General features: G+C 39.8%; 1 protein-coding gene across 5 annotated transcripts; it reads right to left on the bottom strand.

Moving 5' to 3' along the window:
• Positions 1-371: 371 nt before the first annotated feature.
• LOC101172927 (nuclear receptor ROR-alpha) lies at positions 372-18,073 on the bottom strand. Of its 5 annotated transcripts, none has more exons than XM_011485266.3 (13): positions 17,648-18,065; positions 17,463-17,555; positions 14,047-14,076; positions 5,947-6,032; positions 4,656-4,797; positions 4,199-4,555; positions 4,025-4,126; positions 3,822-3,943; positions 3,307-3,439; positions 3,125-3,232; positions 2,931-3,041; positions 1,721-1,830; positions 372-1,626 (listed from the first exon to the last, which is right to left on the bottom strand). In XM_011485266.3, the coding sequence occupies exons 1-13, from the start codon at positions 17,685-17,687 to the stop codon at positions 1,462-1,464; spliced, it is 1,599 nt and encodes a 532-aa protein (XP_011483568.1). In that variant the 5' UTR covers positions 17,688-18,065; the 3' UTR covers positions 372-1,461. The 5 variants fall into 5 exon arrangements, with proteins under 5 accessions (XP_011483568.1, XP_020565862.1, XP_020565863.1 ...); XM_020710203.2 differs by having other exon boundaries at positions 17,463-17,565; positions 17,648-18,063; XM_020710204.2 differs by lacking the exon at positions 2,931-3,041 and having other exon boundaries at positions 17,648-18,073.
• Positions 18,074-19,481: the final 1,408 nt, after the last annotated feature.

Raw genomic sequence — 19,481 nt, 5'->3', positions numbered from 1 at the left:
ACTGTGTTAACCCAAGCTCTCGGTTGTTTCTTCGAGGAATCAATTAGCCACGTACTGCTGAGTTTCAGATTCTGCTTCCGCTTAACTAGGTGAGCAAGTGTGACAACCTGACAACACATTTCTACAGACCGCTGCCACAGTCAACCACATTTCCTGTGCGTCAGTTGCATTTTTGCAGCACCCCATTTGATATCCAGTGAAATTTGTCATCCCTTTAGAGGTACATAGACAGCAGTCCTGAAATTGTGTAATATTTATTGCCTTATTAATGACTTTATTTTTAATTTTTATATAACACTCAAGTTTTTCATCTCGTTTGCACAATAATGCAAAATGTTTAAGCAGTTTCTCCTAAAAAAAAGTCAAATACATTTGTTTGGCGTCACAGCCTTTATTCAAGAGTAAAACAAAGAATTGAGATAGTTTGTTCAAGTCACAGAGTTAACTAAATTAAGACAGACAGTATTTAATGCTGAAAACCTCAGCTTTCTTCAATTTCACTCAATGATATGCAAGTAAAACCAAAACAGAACAGTTGGAGGCAAAAAAAAAAAACAGAAAGGAAAAGAAATCGACAGTATTTCAGCATGAGAAATCAACAAAGCGCCTACATTTGATGGAGAAAAGTACATAAAAAAGGGAATATTTGAGTAGTTTTGCATCTCACGGGAATCTTTTTGCGCGGTCTGTGACACCAGCCAGGAGAAAAAGACGCCTCCAAAGACACAGAAACAAAGAAGCATGTTTGCTGCCACTAAAGCCTTCGTCCCTGAAGTTTACTGAGGTTAGATTTGTGTTGTGTTTATTGCAATGCTGCTGCCAAACGTTGATGCACATTTAATGGAAATCAGCTGAGAAAGATGCTTCTTAAGAAGAAACAAAGCACAAGATATTCGTGTTAAAATGCAGCTGTAATTAGTATGAATGAATGAGGAGAAAACTGAGAAAATCTGTTGTTTGAAATCAGTTTTTAGCGTCCGTTGCAATGCACTAACTTTATTGATTTATTTTTTTACCACAAACAGTATGAAACTCGGTTTGCTTCTTTTTTCCCCCAGATTGTCACAAAAATAAAAATGTTTTTTTCAGTCAACATTTTTGGACTTTTGGGGCAGTAACTGCAAAATCTCAACTGTTGCTGACCTTCATCCTGCTTCTTTGAATAGCTGTGTACGAAATCCCCGAGATAGGCGACAGCTACGACCAACAGAATCACAAAAATACATCCTGAGATAAAAATGCATCCTCACAAAACATCAAAATGGCTGTTTCCCTGAAATAATCATGTCCTAGCTATCAAAATATTTCTGCTTGACATAATCAACTAAAATATATATTTGGATTGCTGTGCTTTTTTTAAATGTATCTTTCTTCATTAGAAAAATAGATTTAGCTGGAAAGTTGAGAGTTACGACACGCCTGCACTCTTGTGTGCTTGCGATTGTTGTTGTCTGCGGGGGATCAATGTGGGGTCACAGGCAGCAGCTCTGCCTCTGATACAAACAGCTCCTTGTAGAGTGGAGGAAACAGAGAGTGAGCCGTGAGGGGATACCGCTGACTGAACCAGTGCAGCTTCTCCATGTGCAGACTGCACAGCGAGCGCAACACCGCCATCCTCTGGTACAGCTGCAGGAACCACAGACACATTCAGCCCAACAATTTAAAACTCTAGAGTGCACACTTTATTTTATTTTTTTATTTCAAATAGGTTGAGGTGTACCTTGTGCATCAGATTTTCCTGGTTGTCTCTGTGTAAAATGTGTGTGAGTCCCAGCTCCACACTTCTTTGCACACGTTGAACTCTGCCTCTGTCCTCCAGGCATGGGCGGTCTGCAAAAAGAAAACCCCACAAATAATGAAAAGTGATTAGTTAAATGTTTTATTTTTACTTCGGACTTTCTCAAATTTGATCAAAGTGTGAAAGATCTAGGTTAAAGCAGTGGAGTTTTAATGTTTCCTCTTCACCACTGTGGGTTTCCTCCCACAGTTCAGACATTTACTTGTTATACTAAATCGGACGTACAGGTGCATCAAGTGCGTGCACCTTCTCTGGTTTCCACTTTCCACAAGTCTGTTACAGAGTGTTTGTGCATAAAACAGGTGCAAATCTGCCCCAGAGCAAATTCTTCTGCACACTTTTATGTAGTGTCCAAAATGTTTGTTTTATAATCTGAGGTTACTCCTCCTCATCTGTGTAGATGCTCATGTAACTCATCCACCCACTTAGTGCCGCTGTGAGCAGTGACAGCAGATTTGGATGATGTCCTCCAACTAGGAATCTATGTACACACCAGGCTTGTGGCGCGCACTCAAGATTGGGCATTCTTGAACACACATTTAGTCTGCGGCCACCCGATACTAGCACATGTCCCCCACCAACAGTTGGAAGAGGCTTGGTGCAAAATCTCGAAGCGGTGCAAATCTCGTCAATCTTACTTCAGCATTTTTTTTTTCCAAAGGTCTATTCTGGTGTATGAAAGACTTGGTGTCATATAATTCTAGCCGGGTACAAACCGCAATCATTGATTTCTCCTCCATGATCAAATTTCAAACAGTTGGCCCTTCTGTGAATGAAAAAGGACCCCACCAATCCATACGTCTCTACCAAATCATAGCCTCTGATTGGTCGAAGTACAACTACTTCAAGTTGCATGGAGCATTTAAAGGTACGTTTTGTATGTGGAACCCAAAAATGGTCATAGCAGTGCGTAGTAATATGTGAACACCGGGGTTTTGAACGCAGAAGCCCGAAACGCACATTTCGCGTTTACATAAACTTTTGATTAGTGGTCGCTTAAGCGCCCATTGCCAAAAGCAGTGTGAACGTAGCATGAGTGTTTTTATTTTGCAGCCACAAACAATGTAGGTCAGAAGAAGCTTCTAAATGAATCCCGGAGAACGAGAAACGAAAACATCTATGAACATTTTACCTGCATTGATCAGCACCAGTGCGCTGAAAAGGGCAATCTGCTGTTCGGTGAGCTTTAAAGCACACATGCCATAAGCGAAGTCAAACACAGCCTCGATCAAATCTCCACAGCCTGAAAGGAGACAGCAAATTTAACACAACAAAAAACGAGTGGTCACTCATTAGAAGAGTCTAGCTAAGTGGCAAAATTCTCACCCAAGGATTTGAAGACTTCAGATCCAGCAAACTTCCCATCAAAGAACACAGTGTTGTTCTCTGTGTTAAAGAAGCGACTCATCCTGACCAGAACCACCTCCAGGGAGCCTAAAGGAGGAGAAGAAGAAGAGTTAAGAAAGAAAAGAACAAGACGAGTGATTAAAGGGGAAGCTGGCCAGCACCTGTCTTCAAGAGAGCGATTTGGTCGTTCTGGCTCAGCATACGGAAGCCTGGGATGTGCTTTGCAAACTCCACCACGTACTGCACAGCGTCAGTGAGCCGTATGGCACAGTGCTGCCACATTTCATCCACAGACTGCAAAAGCAGGGAGAAGAAAAAAAAACAACAATGACACAGTCTTTAGTTTTCTCTTCTTAAAAGGCTTTTCTGCAACATTCAAGACACACTCAAGGTGTTTTATTCATCTTACATAAGCTGATGATTAATGCCCCAACTTGGGTGTTTTAAGTCCCCTAAACACACCTCCATTCACCGCATAGGCAATCAAAGAGGTAGGAAAGGGAAAATGATAAAAGACGTTTTCAGTTTTCTGTCTGACTCATCAAACAGTCAACCTCAAGGCCTGCGAAATGGCGTCTTTTGTTTTGAGACTGCCTAAATCGCACCAGAGAAGGCCTGAGAAGCGGGGAAACAACGACACAGAGGAGGAAACGGTAGTTCAGCTGGGATTACTCGCCTTGCTCTGGTATGCTTGGATCTCCTCCCTGCTGAACAGCTTCCATCGGAGAGCTTGCAGCTCCTCCAGTCTGTGCTGGCTGGTCTCTCTGTGGGAACGCACAATGCTGGCACACAGATCCTCTGAGGAAAGCAAAGGCATTTAAAAGCATTAGAAGGGCAACATTGAATTAGCTGATTTGCCGACGTGTGCAGATGTCTCACCGATGTTTCGCACAGAATGAGGGTAGAAAGCATAAGTATCCTCTGGAGCGTTGTAGCAATGAATAGCCATCAGATCATGGCATTGATGTCTGGAGTCAAATCCTGGCAGGAAAAAATACATTAATCAAGGATGAGATCAGGATGAAGAAAAGTGCCCACACGCCAGCACCTCACCTCTAACATCAGAGTGTCCGCTGTTGTTCCCCCTCTCATGTGATCTTGATATAGGAGATACGTCGCTGCTTCGGTAGATCATTCCAGAAACCTGGGAGTCGCTGGGAGAGCACACGAGGTAAGGGTGGACGTCAGAGGCGTAGGGCAGCAGGTCCGGGTCTCCAGCGTAGGGGTAGGCCGTGCCTATGGGCTGGAGAAGCTGCGGGGAGCGGTCCTGACGGTTCTTGGTGGGGTAGGACAGCACAGCCTGGTTGTCTCCCTGAAGCTGCTGCTGCTGCCTTTGCTGCTGTCGGTGCCTCTCCACCTCTGCGATCAGAGAGTCCCGCTGCCGCTTGGACATCCGCCCAAACTTCACCGCTGGACAATGAAGGGGGGAAAAAAAAAGACAGTTGGAAAATGCTTCATGAAAAAAGGAAAGGATGGGTTTGTGGTGTGGTGCGGATCTGCCTGGCCTCACCGTCTCTGCTCATGCCTTGCGCCAAACACTTCTGCAGGCGGCAGTGCTGGCAGCGGTTGCGGCTGGCCCGATCGATCTGGCAGTTACTTTGTCTGGAGCAGGAATACGACACAGTGGGCATTTGACTGCGCCGGAAAAATCCCTGAGAGAGAAAAAAAACACTTGTTACATTTCAACTAAAAAACAAAAACAAACACAAAATGACAAAATGAACTCAAATTTCAAACAGAACTTTGGCATCTGAATGCAGCAAAACTCCTAAATACAGTAAATCTTCAGCAAAAATTAGCAAATAGATCTGCTAACTGAATAATATATTGGCATATTCACTTACCTATTACAAGCTATTTCATTTTTCATATTTATTTAGCTAATTTCTAGTGAAAATGTCATATATAATGATCCATCTATCTATCTTCTCAAACCGCTGAATCCCTTTTGAGATTACAGGGCTGCTGGAGCCAACCCAGCTAACGCTGGTACACCCTGAACAGGTGACAGTCTGTTGCAGGGCCACACTCTCACAGTCACCCCTCAGGACAATTTAGAAACACCAACTGACCCATAAAGCATTTTTCTGAGCCCGGAGGAAACCCACGCATGCACAGGGAGAACACACAAACTCCACACAGAAAGATTCCTGTCAGGATTGGAACCAGGGCAAAAGCTCTAACCACTACTCCACCATGAAGCCCTCATTTAAAATTAAATTTTTGATAATCTTAGAAAAATGGAACCTGCTAGGTAGCCTGTCTTACATCAGTTAAAATACGTTAATATGACGAAGACCACGGGACATTTGTTTGACAAGCCTGTATTTACATTTATGTTTGCATAGTTGAGATAACACACAGATTATTCAATTATTCATCATTCATCATTCATCTTCTAAACCCGTTTTGTCCCTTTCGGGGTCACGGGGCTGCTGGAGCCTATCCCTGCCACTCGTGGGCGAAGGCAGGGGACATCTTGGACAGCCATACACACTTACATTCACACCTATATACAATTTAGAGTAATCAATTAACCTATGATTAAAAAAGTAAAAGTTATAACAAAACCACTTAAGAAACAGGAAACTATTTTCTTTTCTAACTGCTTGTGATACAATACAAATGAAATAACATATCTGTTATTTCATTTGAGGAACCTCAAAAAGCTCAACCAATCAGTACTCTGAGGTCACTGCATCTCAGTTGGGAAACTGTGATATACTGTGCATCTTTATGAAAATAAAGATCTCATGTTAGAAGCATTGAGCTCTAAAGGTGAAGAAGGGGCAGCGTCTCACCTTGCAGCCTTCACAGGTGATGACTCCATAATGGACTCCAGAAGACTTATCACCACAAATCTTGCACGGGATAACTTCAATCTGGGCTAAAAAGACACACAAAGCACAGGAGGCAATGTTAGATTTGCAATCAGATGGAAAAAGAAATAAAATTATTGATGCAAACTGGGATGCAGTTATCTCACAGTCATATAAAATTAGAAAAAAATAAAAGAAAAACTTGTGAAAAATCTGTGGCATCACAGATCACCTTGTTTTTTTTAACTCTAATTAGAGACTTGTGAGTTATTCCCACGTTGACGGTGTCTGTTTTAGGCTGTACTTCCCCTCCAACATCTATCAGCGTTTGTGTGACCACGATCAACCAAAGGTATTTTCCTCCCCGGTACCTCTGTGCTTTAATAACAATGAACAAAATAACTTCAAGTGAAATAAAAAGAAGAGTTGTGTGAGGACATGGAATATTTGCAAATGGAGATGGGCGAATAATAGAAAAGTGTTAACCTCAGGGCTCTTTCAAGTGGTAGCCGGGCTTCTCTTTCATTCTGACTGTGAGCCTTTAATGTCATTTCTTTACTTTCTGATTCTTCTCTATCTGCCTCATAAAGGACACAACTGCCAGTAATTCACTCTCTTTTGATCACTGCCAGTAATGGCCATCCCCCTTTCACCTCTTCCCCCCCCACATCTCACCCCTGATCTTTTGCTTATTGACAATTTTTCTCGCAGTCAAAAGCAGGGACAAATGTTGAACACCTTTCCAGGTAACACATCATTTCCTCACGTGGGGAAGACATCCGACCCTAGTGCATGCTGGAATCCGGCGGACCTTCCCCTCTGCAGTCATTTGATCTCCTCTATTCCTTCCATTGATGGTGCGATGTCCTCCTGTGCCTGCGTAATGATGTTGCTTATGTACAGTAGTGTTTGCATTTCCGTGCATAACTGTGTCAGCAAGTGTGTGTTAGTGTGTCAGTGTGTGCCCTCTTTATTTGGAGCCACAGGGATCATATGAAAGAACCGGCGGCGTGAAATTAAATAATGCACAAACGCAGGGCGGAAACAAGTGTAGTTTGACAGAGAGTGAACAGTTAAAGTCCGAGCTGAGCGATGACTCAGGCTTTACCAACACACGGGTTCGAAATGCCACCAATTAAGCTACTGAATTCGCATCTGGAAAATGGACTAAACCACCCAACGGGAACATTTCAGGAAAGCATATTGGAGGGGTAAGGAGCTTTTGCCGCCATACAGGTCGGAGAGGTCAGTGCTTTGAGGTTTTTTGTAGTAGTTTTAGACTTTTTTTGGTGATTTTTGCCATTTTACAACAAGAAGTCCACTAAAACCCACAACGTCTCACTGCTCCCACGGAAAGTGATCGGACACAATGTCTCCCCATTACTTCATACCACTTCTCACCTCCTCAAAACGGACACCCAGCAGCTTTTTCGACAGCAAAATGCTGCACTTCCAATCTTTTTTCTTCTTCTTAAATATACAACCTGCAGTTAAAAGTCTGCAAGTACGGATAAGAAGCAGTTAAGGCCATTTTGGTCTCATCTTGTTATATCTGCCCACAGGCAAAAACCTATCAAATTCATCAACTTCTGGTGCGTGTGGGTTTATGAGAGATGTTAAGATATAACCACCACACCACCTTTACCTCCTCCATCTGTGACTTTTTTTTGGGGTAAATCTGACTGACTGTGTGTGAATGTGCTGCAGTCGAGGTGAAAGTGACCTTTTTTTATATTAGAAATGTGATGTTCAGATTGGAAATGACATGTCTAATGTTTAAAATATATATTTAATATTTAATTTAAAAAAAACATAAAGTGGATTTTATTTTATTTTACACTTTGTATGTCAAAATAAATGTCAGTAAGTGGGGGTAGTTTGGAAATGACCATATTTTATCCTCTACACCAACAAAAAGCTAATTTCTGTCTTTTATAGTCGTATAAGACAAAAAAATCTAAAGCTGATCCATTTTAAGCAATTTTTGAAGTGGGCACCGTGTTGCATTTCATTCTGCTAACATGTAGTCTACAGTACTTTAAGTACCACTCCAATTATTTTTGTTTAAACTAAGTCTTTCCAGTGGTCTTTTAATTGTGATTACGGTGTTTTTAGCCCAAATCAAAAAACCTGTCTGGTATTCTAGGATGTCGTTTCTGCAGAGCAGCAGTAGTTCGTTAGAAATTGACTTCAGAGTTGTATGCGGGACTGTTGGTGTGGAGCAACCCAGCTACCCTTCTCTTTGCTGAGAGCTCTCTGTTTACTTGCTCTCTTGCTGGCTTACAGCCCTCACAACCCCAACCTGAAATTACCAGGGAGCAATATTAGAGCTATCCAGTCACACGGTTTTGAGCCAGATGCAAAGAAAACTAAAATAAACGCGTGCATGGACCTTGTCACGGAGAAGGGGACTTGTGGACTCTTTTCTATGGCACAAATACGCTCTTTTCCAACAGCAATTTTTTGGTTCCTGATTCACAGCAATTTGAATAAAGAAAAACTCAGAAATGCAATTTTAAGCTTAATTTACTTTATATATGTCCTCTGTCATCAGAAAATGCAGCAAGAACATATTAAAAACACCAAAAACATGGTTTTCATCAAAGTGGGTCTTTAAAAACTTTCTGTGAGCAACAAAACCACAATGACAGCGTTTATACTAATTTGAATACATTTCTTTTTCAACTAAGTTGGACTTTCATGACTTTAAAAATATAACTGCACACATACGAGAGCTGTTAATCCTTTGCAATCTTGTAGGATTTGGATGGTGGATGTAGATAAATACTTTACCAAATTCAGCAGGTTTTTACCATTAATTTTGAGGGTAATTCATAGATTTGAAAGTCAACTTGTTTTCCAACTTGCCCTGAAAGACCACCTTTTTTTGACATTCTGTGGCACCCCCCCCCCAAATTGTTTCAGTGAGATTTACTGAAGCAGACTGCAGTGGCATACTGAGATAATTGGGGCTAACCAACCTGTTCAGTCAAATAAATACTGTAAAACGGTGCTTTAGTCATGCTCTACATGGTAAAGATGGAGAGGTTTGAGTACAGTAGATTTGTGATAAAAAAAAAAGGTTCTGATTTGTCACTGAAAGCAAAAGAGTGCTGCCTCCCACGCTTCTGCATGCAAAGGATGCCAAGACTGTGCAACTCAGAGATGGTCTGATAATCTTTCTGTGGCCATTTAGAAAGATCAATTATTTAGTAACTTTAGCCTTAAAATAAATAGATGTAAATACTGTTCTTTAAATACTTTTATTATGCTAAAATTATAAAAATATAAATGTTACGTTTCAGATTTTCTTACATGTTTTCATTTGCACAATGTTTCCAGATGTAACTGCGCACTTGCAGGGCCTGAAATGGTGGTGTGTGTTTTAGGAGGGGAACTCTTTCTAAACTATCCTCCATAGTTTGGTTATTGAATAGGACTGTTTTAATGTGAAATGTGAAGATAAAAGACGGCACGGAAACTGGATCAACTTTTTATATCTTGATTTTGCGGATGCCCGCCCACAGTAGCCCCCTCTATTACAAGCAATCGCCATTGTGCAATGTTTGTTGCAGCACATTGTAATTTTAAAGTTTATTGTTTAACATGTTTGTGCACAAAAAACTGATCGAAATTGCCCTAATGCCACAGAACAATCCACTGGCTAATTAAATTCTAATAAAAAAGGATCAATTTAATTATTTGTGAGAAATTCTACTGCGATGAACAAAGATGATATTTTTTTCTTAAAAGGGCAGACTTAAATCAAAATCGAATATAATTACTGAAACATAGATTGATTACTTGGTATAAATCATTTTATTTTTTTACAAAATAAAGTCCAGACTGTGTCTGTGCATTTATTACTGAGCGTTTGGAGGGTAGATAAACAATTTATATTTATTGAACCATTCTGGACTCAACGTGCCTGAAATCCACTTGTCAGCAGTCTGTTCTTTGCACTGTAAACAGACAGAAAACCTCAACTTTCCTTTGACGGAAGCTTACAACTGATGTACACGCAAACAAGTCTGCACAAAGTCCTTTGTATACATGAATAACATCTACACAAAAACAGTCACTCACAGAACTTTTTTTCTAGATTCAAAATCAATTAGGATTTAACATTCAATAAGTGGTTTACAATATTTTCTTTATCAATATTCAGATTTTCTGTCCTAATATTTCATTTTCTTTCTCCATACATTTCTTAGAATATTAAATGTAGAAATCAATTCATATTCAATAGTTTTGGGTAGATTAGAAGCAACAGATTTTTTTCATCATAACAGCCTCTGTTTCATTAGAAATTAATCAAAAGTCTTACTTAATTGCTAAGAGAAATGCTTTTATTTAAAGATTGTGCCATTGGAATTAAAAGTTTCATTTTTTCAATTTAAGAAATATATATTTTTAGGGAAAAAACTGAGGAATGCAAGGATTCATTTGTTTTCCAACAAAAACAAACATTTGGAGGCTCTAAATTATTAGAAATTGTTAATTGTTGTACGGAAATTACTTTAAACTGTAGAAAACAAAAAAATTAAAATGTAATGTTTGGGAAATAGAATTCTCCTAATAAAAGACAGTAAAATAAAGGCTAGAATGGGATTTAATGTTAGGATTTGGAATTTGTGATTCTAAAATGTACCGAGCTGTTCCTCAATAATTTAAAAACGCATATACATTCACACATAATACAGGATATCCATGCACATCTAAAGTGAAAAGAAAAACAATGAAATGTGCAAAATGAACTAGAAAAACAGCACTATTGGTGCAGACTGGATTGTGTAAAGAACAAATAGAGTTTACACAATATCTTCTTTTTCATTTTTGCTTTTTTCGTACTTTAATGTTCTGATTTGATTTGAATCATTAACGTGAATATTAGGCTGGGGAAGTGTCTTTCCGGGGGGGCCGTGTAGTGGGTAACAGCTCAAACAGGTGGTTGTTGGGATGAAAGGAGTCCCTGATCATGTGTTCAAGCTGTGCTGAGTTGGCGGGAGCTTCTCCTGTCTGCGGCCGATCTCCCTGCGTACCATGTTGTGCTGCGTTCTCTGTACAACGTCACCAGGAGTTTCTCCTTCTGAGCACCTTGAAGAAGTGCAGCCACTGCTGGGCTCTCATATTCGTGTCCCTTTTTGAGTTCAGATCCAACTATAGCCATTGGGATTGTATGAAACTAGAGTTTTATTGGAAGAATTTTTGAAGAAAACTTAAAAGCCCAGGGGGAAAAACAACACTACAGACGATTGAGACCTAAAGGAACTTCTATGGCTAATCTGAAGCTTAAATGGCACAGAATTTACCATATTAATCTTTGAAATGTTTCTTTTTTTTTTAGTTTGGAGGTGTTAAACCGAGGTAACATTTTGACAGCAGAGTGAATGAATCAGCTCAACTGCTGCGTTTCAGTTACCATATATTGGGGAGGAGATGTGTCACTTGTGATTTTGATGTTTCCTTTGATCTAAAGCCAAGTGCTTCTGCTGCTTTGGAAGTGCTGAGCATGTTTGCGCACACTGAGGAACAAGGAAATCCTTTCTGGTAAAGGAGCAGAGTTAAGATAAGTGATCCTCCGAGCACAGCGGATAAAGCAATATGGAGAAAACTCCTGTCTGTGGTGATGAGGACAAAATATATTAAATAACATCTTCATCAGATGCTACTTGCTCTCCTCTCCTTACCATTTGCAGTTCCCACATTGCGGCTGCGGAATAAAGATAGGCTACATCTAGGCCTCCTCTGAAAAGCAGGTGCAAAGAGATGCATCAGTTTGTACGGGTGTGTGTTTGCATGTTGCACCAACAACATGTGTAAACCGTTTGATTTGGGATTTTTTTTCTCTCTTTCCAAATTCACTTCCCTTCTGCTTCCACCCAACTGGCTCAATCCAAGTGGTTGATGAATGGATACAGTGCAGTGTTAAGGGGCTGGGTGGACCAAAAAATGTATAGCAAAGCCAATTGGATCACTTTTGTTTGTTCTTTACTTTAAAAAGTGCTTTAAATACTCCCCAAAATACGTGAGCGCAAAAGTTTACAGAAGAAATGTGGGTTTTGCAAATGACTTTAATTCAAGCACTACTTCCTACACCGTAAAAATGTGCCCAGTGCAATACCTGCGGTGCGCCGTATATGTGGGAGTGACGGAAGGTAGACAAATGTGAGACATGATTCAAAACTTAAATTCATCAAAAGGAGCTGAAAATTGAGTCATGCAACCAAAACATAGAACTGAAACACATCAACCAGAACTCTGGCCAGACCCGAAAGAGATCAATCTGTTTTCATCCGGTACTTTTGCTTTACATTTAGACTGTTTCTGAACAAAACTCATAGTGAAATTTAAACCCCCTTTTAACATGTGTTGTTGTTTTTTTATTCTTAGCACAGGTAACACTAAAAAAAAAAGTTGAATATTTGTTATCATGGTGTAATAAAGTCTTTGAAATAAAAGCAGACAAATCTACTGCTTCTGAGACCAAAGGATGTCAAGAAAAATCCATAGACTGCATGGGAAACAACAAACCCAACAGCAATAGATTTAGCTGATAAAACAACGCTTGTTGCTCAGCCTACACACTCACACACACACACACACTTAAGGACTTCATCCCTACCTCGCATCATCCTCACTCCTCCACTTGTGTCAGATCTTTGTTCCACTTTCACAAACTCGGTTTTTCTCTCACTTTGTCTAACAGTCTATCACTTCGTTGAGTTTCTGTGAATTTAGCTCCTTTGGCCGTTGGTCCTTCAGAACGCTGCTTCAGGTGATCTCTGCTGCTCCAGTGTCGATATTCAGAGTTTTGAGTGACAGTCACCGCCTCACCTCCCTTGCTAGCAAGTTTGCGTGCATGTGTGTGACAAGAAGAAAGACAAAGGGGGGGGACTCTCCCCCGTCTGTTCTTTTTCTTTTTTTTCGAAAGGTACTTTTTTAACCTTCATACTTCTATTGTCATCAATCCTTCTGTATTTATCACACATTAGACCCAAAAATAGTGACTTTATAAGAGTCTCTGTGAGAGCTTAAAGTGAAGCAGTAAGCAGATGTAGGGAAAACATGAAGGCTTTAGGAAGTACTGGAGGCTTCAGTCTAGAGTTTGCTTCTTATCTTGGTAATTCAGCACAACACAAGATTGGATCCTTCGATCATTAGATTATCATCTTTTTCAGTGGTTTCTCTCCCTCTTTCGCTCATATTGTAGATTGTTTTGTTGAATTATTGCTTTTCAAATTATTTGACTTTTTTGTGACAGCAGATCTTGAAAAATGAAAATAGTCTGTTCAGGTCAGAAGTAAAGACTGGTGGATTCTTGCAGCTGATAAATTTGGGGTGAGTAGTTGGTTATTTTTTTCTTTTTTTTAACTTTTGCACTCTTATCCAATGTTACGAAATTCAAGGTATTTTTGAATTCTTCAGATTCTTTCTACGTAATATATTTATCTTCAAAGTCGCCACAAAGAAGAATTCATTTAAGCAAAGGCACAAATAAGTCACTTATTTTGTCCCACAAAGCATAATCCTTCTTAATAGACTCCCTGAATTATGCCTTCAAATGAGGAGTTAAAGTAGGCAATGCTGACAGAGACCCCAACATTTCAGAACTTTTTTTCCATATTAAGTTCCTCACAGTCATTTCTGACTGAACTTGTGATCGCTTTGCTTCAGCGCTGTGTTTTATGCAGCATCTTCTCCACACTTGATAAAATAACCAGGTGTGCTATGGTTGTGGCAAAAAGTGTTAAACCAAAAAAAGTTAAAAAAAGACACGATTGTATCGCTGGCATCTGCATTCAGATGCCAAAGTTAACTGGTGTGTGTGTGTGTGTGTGTGTGCGTTTGGGTATGTGTGTGCGACGGAGACAGATCGGGGCAGCACAGGTGCAGCACACACACAACACTCTCCAAGTTTTGCTAATGATCCCGCCTCAGCAGCACAACTGTCTGCATGAACGTGCACATGCAGGTGCAGCATTGCATGTCATGTACCAATAACCACAGTGCAGGCACAAATATCTAGCACAAACACACACCATGTCATAAACGGCACGTGCACACACACAACCAACTTACTCAAATGGGTCTTCTTGGACAAACAGCCTCCTGCAGCAGGAACAAACCAAACTCATATGAGCACTTTTTTCCAATCCTTTAATGCCTTCATTACATTTTTAATGATTTTTAAAAAACGTTTTATTGTTTTATCACTGATTAGTACCAAATGCTTAAAAGACAACAGCCCCCCATCATATATCGCACAAATATAAAAACATGATTCATAAAATGCGACAAAAGGGATCTCAGACAACAATGAAAGTGTGGAAAATACTGAGTGCTGACTCATAAATTTCCAGTTTTTTGGGGGGTACATAAACAAGGCAGATAAAAGCACTACAGTAGAAGAGGTGCTAAAGTGGGGGATTCTTCTGTACACATGTGCTTATCTCATATGTTTGTGCGACGCTTCCTACACCCCGCAGAGAACGACAGAGGAACGTGGGTGTGTGTGTGTGTGAAGCAATTGCTCCCTTGTTTTTGTGTGCGTCTGCCTGTTTGACCACAGTTTTGAGAGACTGAGTTGTGGTCAGTGGAGAGACGGGGTCAGTTTAGAACCCAGCGGGTTTATTTCTGGAGTTGCGTGTGCGTGAGAGAAAGAAAAAGAGAGGGGGACAGCTCGCTGCGTTTAAAGGCAACAGCAGATAAGTATCAATGGAAGGCGTAGCGTTAGCCGTCCTTTTGTCTGGCGCTAGTTCAAGTCCTCTGTGGTTTCCTCTGTTCCCCTGCCCTCATCAAATCAGTTTTGCTTCATAAGCACAAAGTATGGAATGAAAGCAGAGCAGTGCGTGCACGGAAAATGCTAAGGTGCATCAGAAATAACTTAAAAGGTGTTTTAAGTAATACCGTTCAGTTGAATTGGAGGACAAGAATCTTTTTTTGACATCGAAAGGAGGGATTTTAGTAGGTTTTCTTAGACTGAAAACATCCTTTTCTGTGTTGAACAAGAACACAAACATGTCACCTGTGTGGTTCCATTAAGGAGACGCTCATTGTCTCCTTTTAAAAGGCTCATTTATGCTTTCAAAACGCATTTTTTATCAATACTAATTAAGCTGTTATGATTGAGCTGAGATGTAAAAAATAATAATAAAACACCCATACAGTAACTGTGGCACAGCATATTTAGCAAAACACATTTCAATCATGTGTGCAGATGCACATAAAGAATCTGTCAAAATTGCCAACATCTAAGCTGGCTGCTGAAGTCACAGTTGCTCCATTACATAACAACCTCGACCAAAAACTTTGCCAAAACACTCAAACAAAAAAAAAGTGAAACTGCTAGAATGAAAAAAAGGTATTTACAGTGAATAATAAAACATGAAGGAAGTTCGGATTTGTCACGTTCAATTTTTTACATTTTATTTTGAAAAATATTACATTAAAAACAAATATTGGCCAAAAAAAATAAAAAAAATAAGTCAAAAGTAGAGTAGACTCTGGTGGAGCAGTATCCGCTTATGGAGCCTTTATGTCTGACTCAGTTTAGATATGATCTAAAAAAAGACACAAAAAAAAACCTTTTATATGCAAATTATCCAACACTGTCGACAAGTGTGAAAACTTTTCATTTTCTCAGCAAAAAAGTCTGTTTTTGGGTCAGAGACTAACAAGAGGACAAATAAAAGGTGAGTTGAAAGTTTCACTGCAGTGGAAAATGTACTCCTTTAAACACGTAAATGCTACTTTTAAGAGAGCGCGAGTTTCATTTTATGCCGAAATGATTTGTTCTGTACAAACTAAAAAGAAACTTTTTTTTTTTTAAATCGCGCTTCGGAATATTTGCAGAGACGAGTGATGCTCCAGAGTGTCACGAATGCAACAACCAATGCGGGGATGCAAACTTAAATCCAGAGTGAATAGAAATAGTACAGCCAATGTAAACCCACTAGGTCTTTAATTTATTTTTGTTTTGTGACACAAAGACTGTAGCATTTAAGAAAAGCGTGAAGACACCCACAGTAGTCGCTCAAGCAGAGACACTCATCACTCAAACAAAAAGGTGGGGAAAAGCTCAGCAGCTAAAGAATATTCTCATTGAATCTGTGACCTTAACAAAGCGGTTTCAAGACATGATAGGTAAGCTGATACACTTTTATTCTAAAGCCGTAAAGCCCTTAGCGACCAGTTTTAAGATTTCCTTTCTCCTTAAGCAGCTTTAATCTTGTTAAAATGCTCTTTCCTATTTGGTTGATGGGCACACGGTTCAAGCTCGTGCTAGACAGCAAGAGCCATTCAAAAATACTGACGCATTAATCTGTTTTACGCAAAAAAAAGAGGGCTCAAGCACGGGGATGAACAGCTAGAGCATGTCCTCCTTGAATGAGTGTTTGTCTATTGTTGCCGTTTCTCACTGACAACACGAACATGAACTCAACCGAATTCATCTAAAATGTCATGTAAATAAAAATTAAAATAAAAAAAAACAGGAAAATATGTGGGTGTTTGATGTCTTGCTGTATCACACTCAAATGATGCTCTGCAATGAACCGACATTTCAAACATTTGGGCACCTCAGTGGCAGCCGTGGTTTTTATTCTGCTTTAGCAATTATTGCAGGTTTTTATGGCTTTAAATGAAATTCCCCTTTAGCACAAATGTAAAGTTGCATAAATCCTATCCTTTGACTCATATTTAAAAAAGCTTTTACACTTTTTTCTTCTCTAGTGTTTGTATCACATAAAAGTAAGTGTTTTGTAATAAAACAGAGTAAATTAGAAGAGAGGAAATTACTTTATAATTGCTTCTGAGTAATTTGTGTTGCTTTCTAACAAACTTTCAATTTGAAAGTGGTTCTAGATCGAGGCTACAGACAAAGAGGTCTCAATCTGATCTGCATCTAAACGTTTCAGGGGAAAAAAGCTTTGAAGTGCGATAAAAAGATGCATTTAAGCTGATTTTTGCTTGTTATGACATCACCACAAAGTAGTTTCAGGATGAAAAGGAAATTCGGTACGTCGTAGACGTGTGCAAATATGGTCTCTTGTTTTCCTTGCTGCAGATGAGATTATGCGTTTCTGGGCCTGCCAATTTGTCCTCAACATTACACCCTAGGGGTCGTCTGATAAACTATCTGTGGCCGGTTTAAGTGTTGCCATGACTCTGGAGTATAGTGGGAAAGGAGAGCAATAGGTTTCCATGACTGAAGGGCGAACCGTCTTATCCCCTCGTGACAGCAATGCTTTGATTATAGCCTGGAAAAAGCTTTGAATAGAAAAGCATCGTCCAGAAAAAGCAGCAAAAGTAAGAGCTAATCCCTGTGGATTATTTAAGATTACTGCCATTCTTACCCACTAACAGCACCTTACAGCAGTGAAAGGGATGAAGGGGTTACTGGGGTAAGGATGGATGAGCAAGGAGTGGCTGGAGGAAAAAGGGGAGTGAGAAAATAAAAGCATCCTAAAATGAAAGTGAATTTAGCAGAAACATACCTTTTTTGCTGGGGGCGTCAGTGGGAGTCAGTTCTGCATCCTCATATTCCATAACTCTCTGGTCAAAACACTGGATGGCTACACACTCACCCTCTCACCAACACAAAAGGTGCAGAAGTCAGCTGGTTTTTGTTTTCCTAAACTCTGACACCTGTTTGATTTGATCCACACACGGCAGGACTCACCTGTTGGCCGCTGTTCTAGCGCCCTGGCCGGCGCAGACATTTGAAAACGTGCATTGCCATCTCGCCTCGGTTCTTACGGGTCCCGGAGCTCGGCCTTCATCTCCTCCTGAACCCCCTTCTCTCTCTCGGCCCACAGGAGGCCAAACCGCCGCAGGTGTGGATGTGAAGTGACTCCCGCGTGGCAACAGCGCAGAGAGTGCAGCTGGACCGGCTGGCCGTTGCCACAGCACGACTAACCCCCCCTCGGCGGACCGGCCTAGCCTGGAGTGTTATGTCACCGAGTGTTACGTAACATCATCGGATCGGGTTTTGCTTTGAAGCGCTCAGTTGAGAAATATAATCTCCTGTTGCTGCTGCAAATTTCCACACCATTAATCGACAAACAGTAGACTTAGCAATCAAAATTTTCAAAACTAACCGAAGATAGTGCTGTTGTCATTATTATGGAATATCTACGAGTTCTTTAGTGTACGACTTGGACAACGGTGCAAAATAAAGATATACTATAAGTTTATTTTTTGTAATAATTAAACAAAAAACTGTTCACACCTGGCTACTTGAAATTTTTTTCAATATTTATAGTGAAAATACTGTGTAAAAATTGGTGTTTTAAAGGAAATGTAAAGGTGTATATGACCAGCCACGTTGCATGCTGGGATCTCGCCGCCATCTTGAAAGGAAACATTAGTAGTTTGAAAGGTTTTAGCTAAAAAAAGTTGTTCAAATGCAGAAAAGCAATAAAAGATGTTGATTAAAATGAAGTTCACCTGTGAAGTAGATTAATCAGGTCCCGAAGCAAAAAGTAGCATGCTTAAAATGTATTTTCTAAAAGACACACTTCGACTAAAATTGAGAACATGCTACTAAAACATGTTTTAGTGCATATTATTTTCTCATGATGGAGGACATATTAAGAAAATTAAGCTTAAAATTGCAGGTCTGAGTATTTATTTATTCAAATCGTTGTAATTCAGGAGCAGAAGATAAATATAATGGGAGAAAGCTTGTAGGTGTGACTTATAAGCTACAACCAGCAGGGCCACAGGCTCCCTGCTCCGTTCAATGGGATAATAGGAAGCAGAGGCAGGCTTACTCTGAACCAAAAGTTCAGCCCACAACTCAGCTGTGAATTTTTTAATAAACTACTGCTGCTTTTCACAAACGGTCAAAGAAAACGAAACATGTTTTTCATATTTTGGCAAAAAAAAAAATGCATGATCATAATTAAAAGACCACTGAGAAAGCTTTTACAATAGGTTATTAAGTATACTTGAGTACAAGTATAGCAAGTATACTATAGACCATGTATGTGCAGTGTAGGAAGTTTACTAAGTGAATACTTCCTCAGGCTAAATTGGAAGATTTTAAGTTTACAATATAGTAGCTTATATAAAAAGTACATTTCAAATACTGATTCACTTTTAGTGTAGACTAAGTATACTTGTAGTACACTTAAAAAGGCTACTTTTTGCTAAGGGGTTTGTTAAAACCCATGTTAGGTAAATTACTTTTAAAGAGTCACTGATTACTTTACCTCAGTGGTCATGAATTCTTGTCCACTTTACCTCAGTTACTGGATAAAATTGTAATGATATGGACAGTTTGACAGTTTAGTCAAACTGTTGTTCTCACCCTGAATGAATATCAGCATGAAATGGCATAGTGTGGATGCTCTGCTGCTGGTGGTTTTAACTGAAACAAGAAAATATTACCTCCTTCCCCACCTGCCTTACGCTTCATTAACCCAACGTAGCCACATGGTTCTTTAGGGTGAAAAAAAAAGCTTATTTTCCCTTAAATGGCATCTTAGATGTTGCATGCACTTGCTCTCTCT

Source organism: Oryzias latipes, chromosome 16, assembly GCF_002234675.1.
Source record: "Oryzias latipes chromosome 16, ASM223467v1".
Taxonomy (NCBI): domain Eukaryota; kingdom Metazoa; phylum Chordata; class Actinopteri; order Beloniformes; family Adrianichthyidae; genus Oryzias; species Oryzias latipes.
This window is presented reverse-complemented; position numbering and strand designations above follow the sequence as displayed.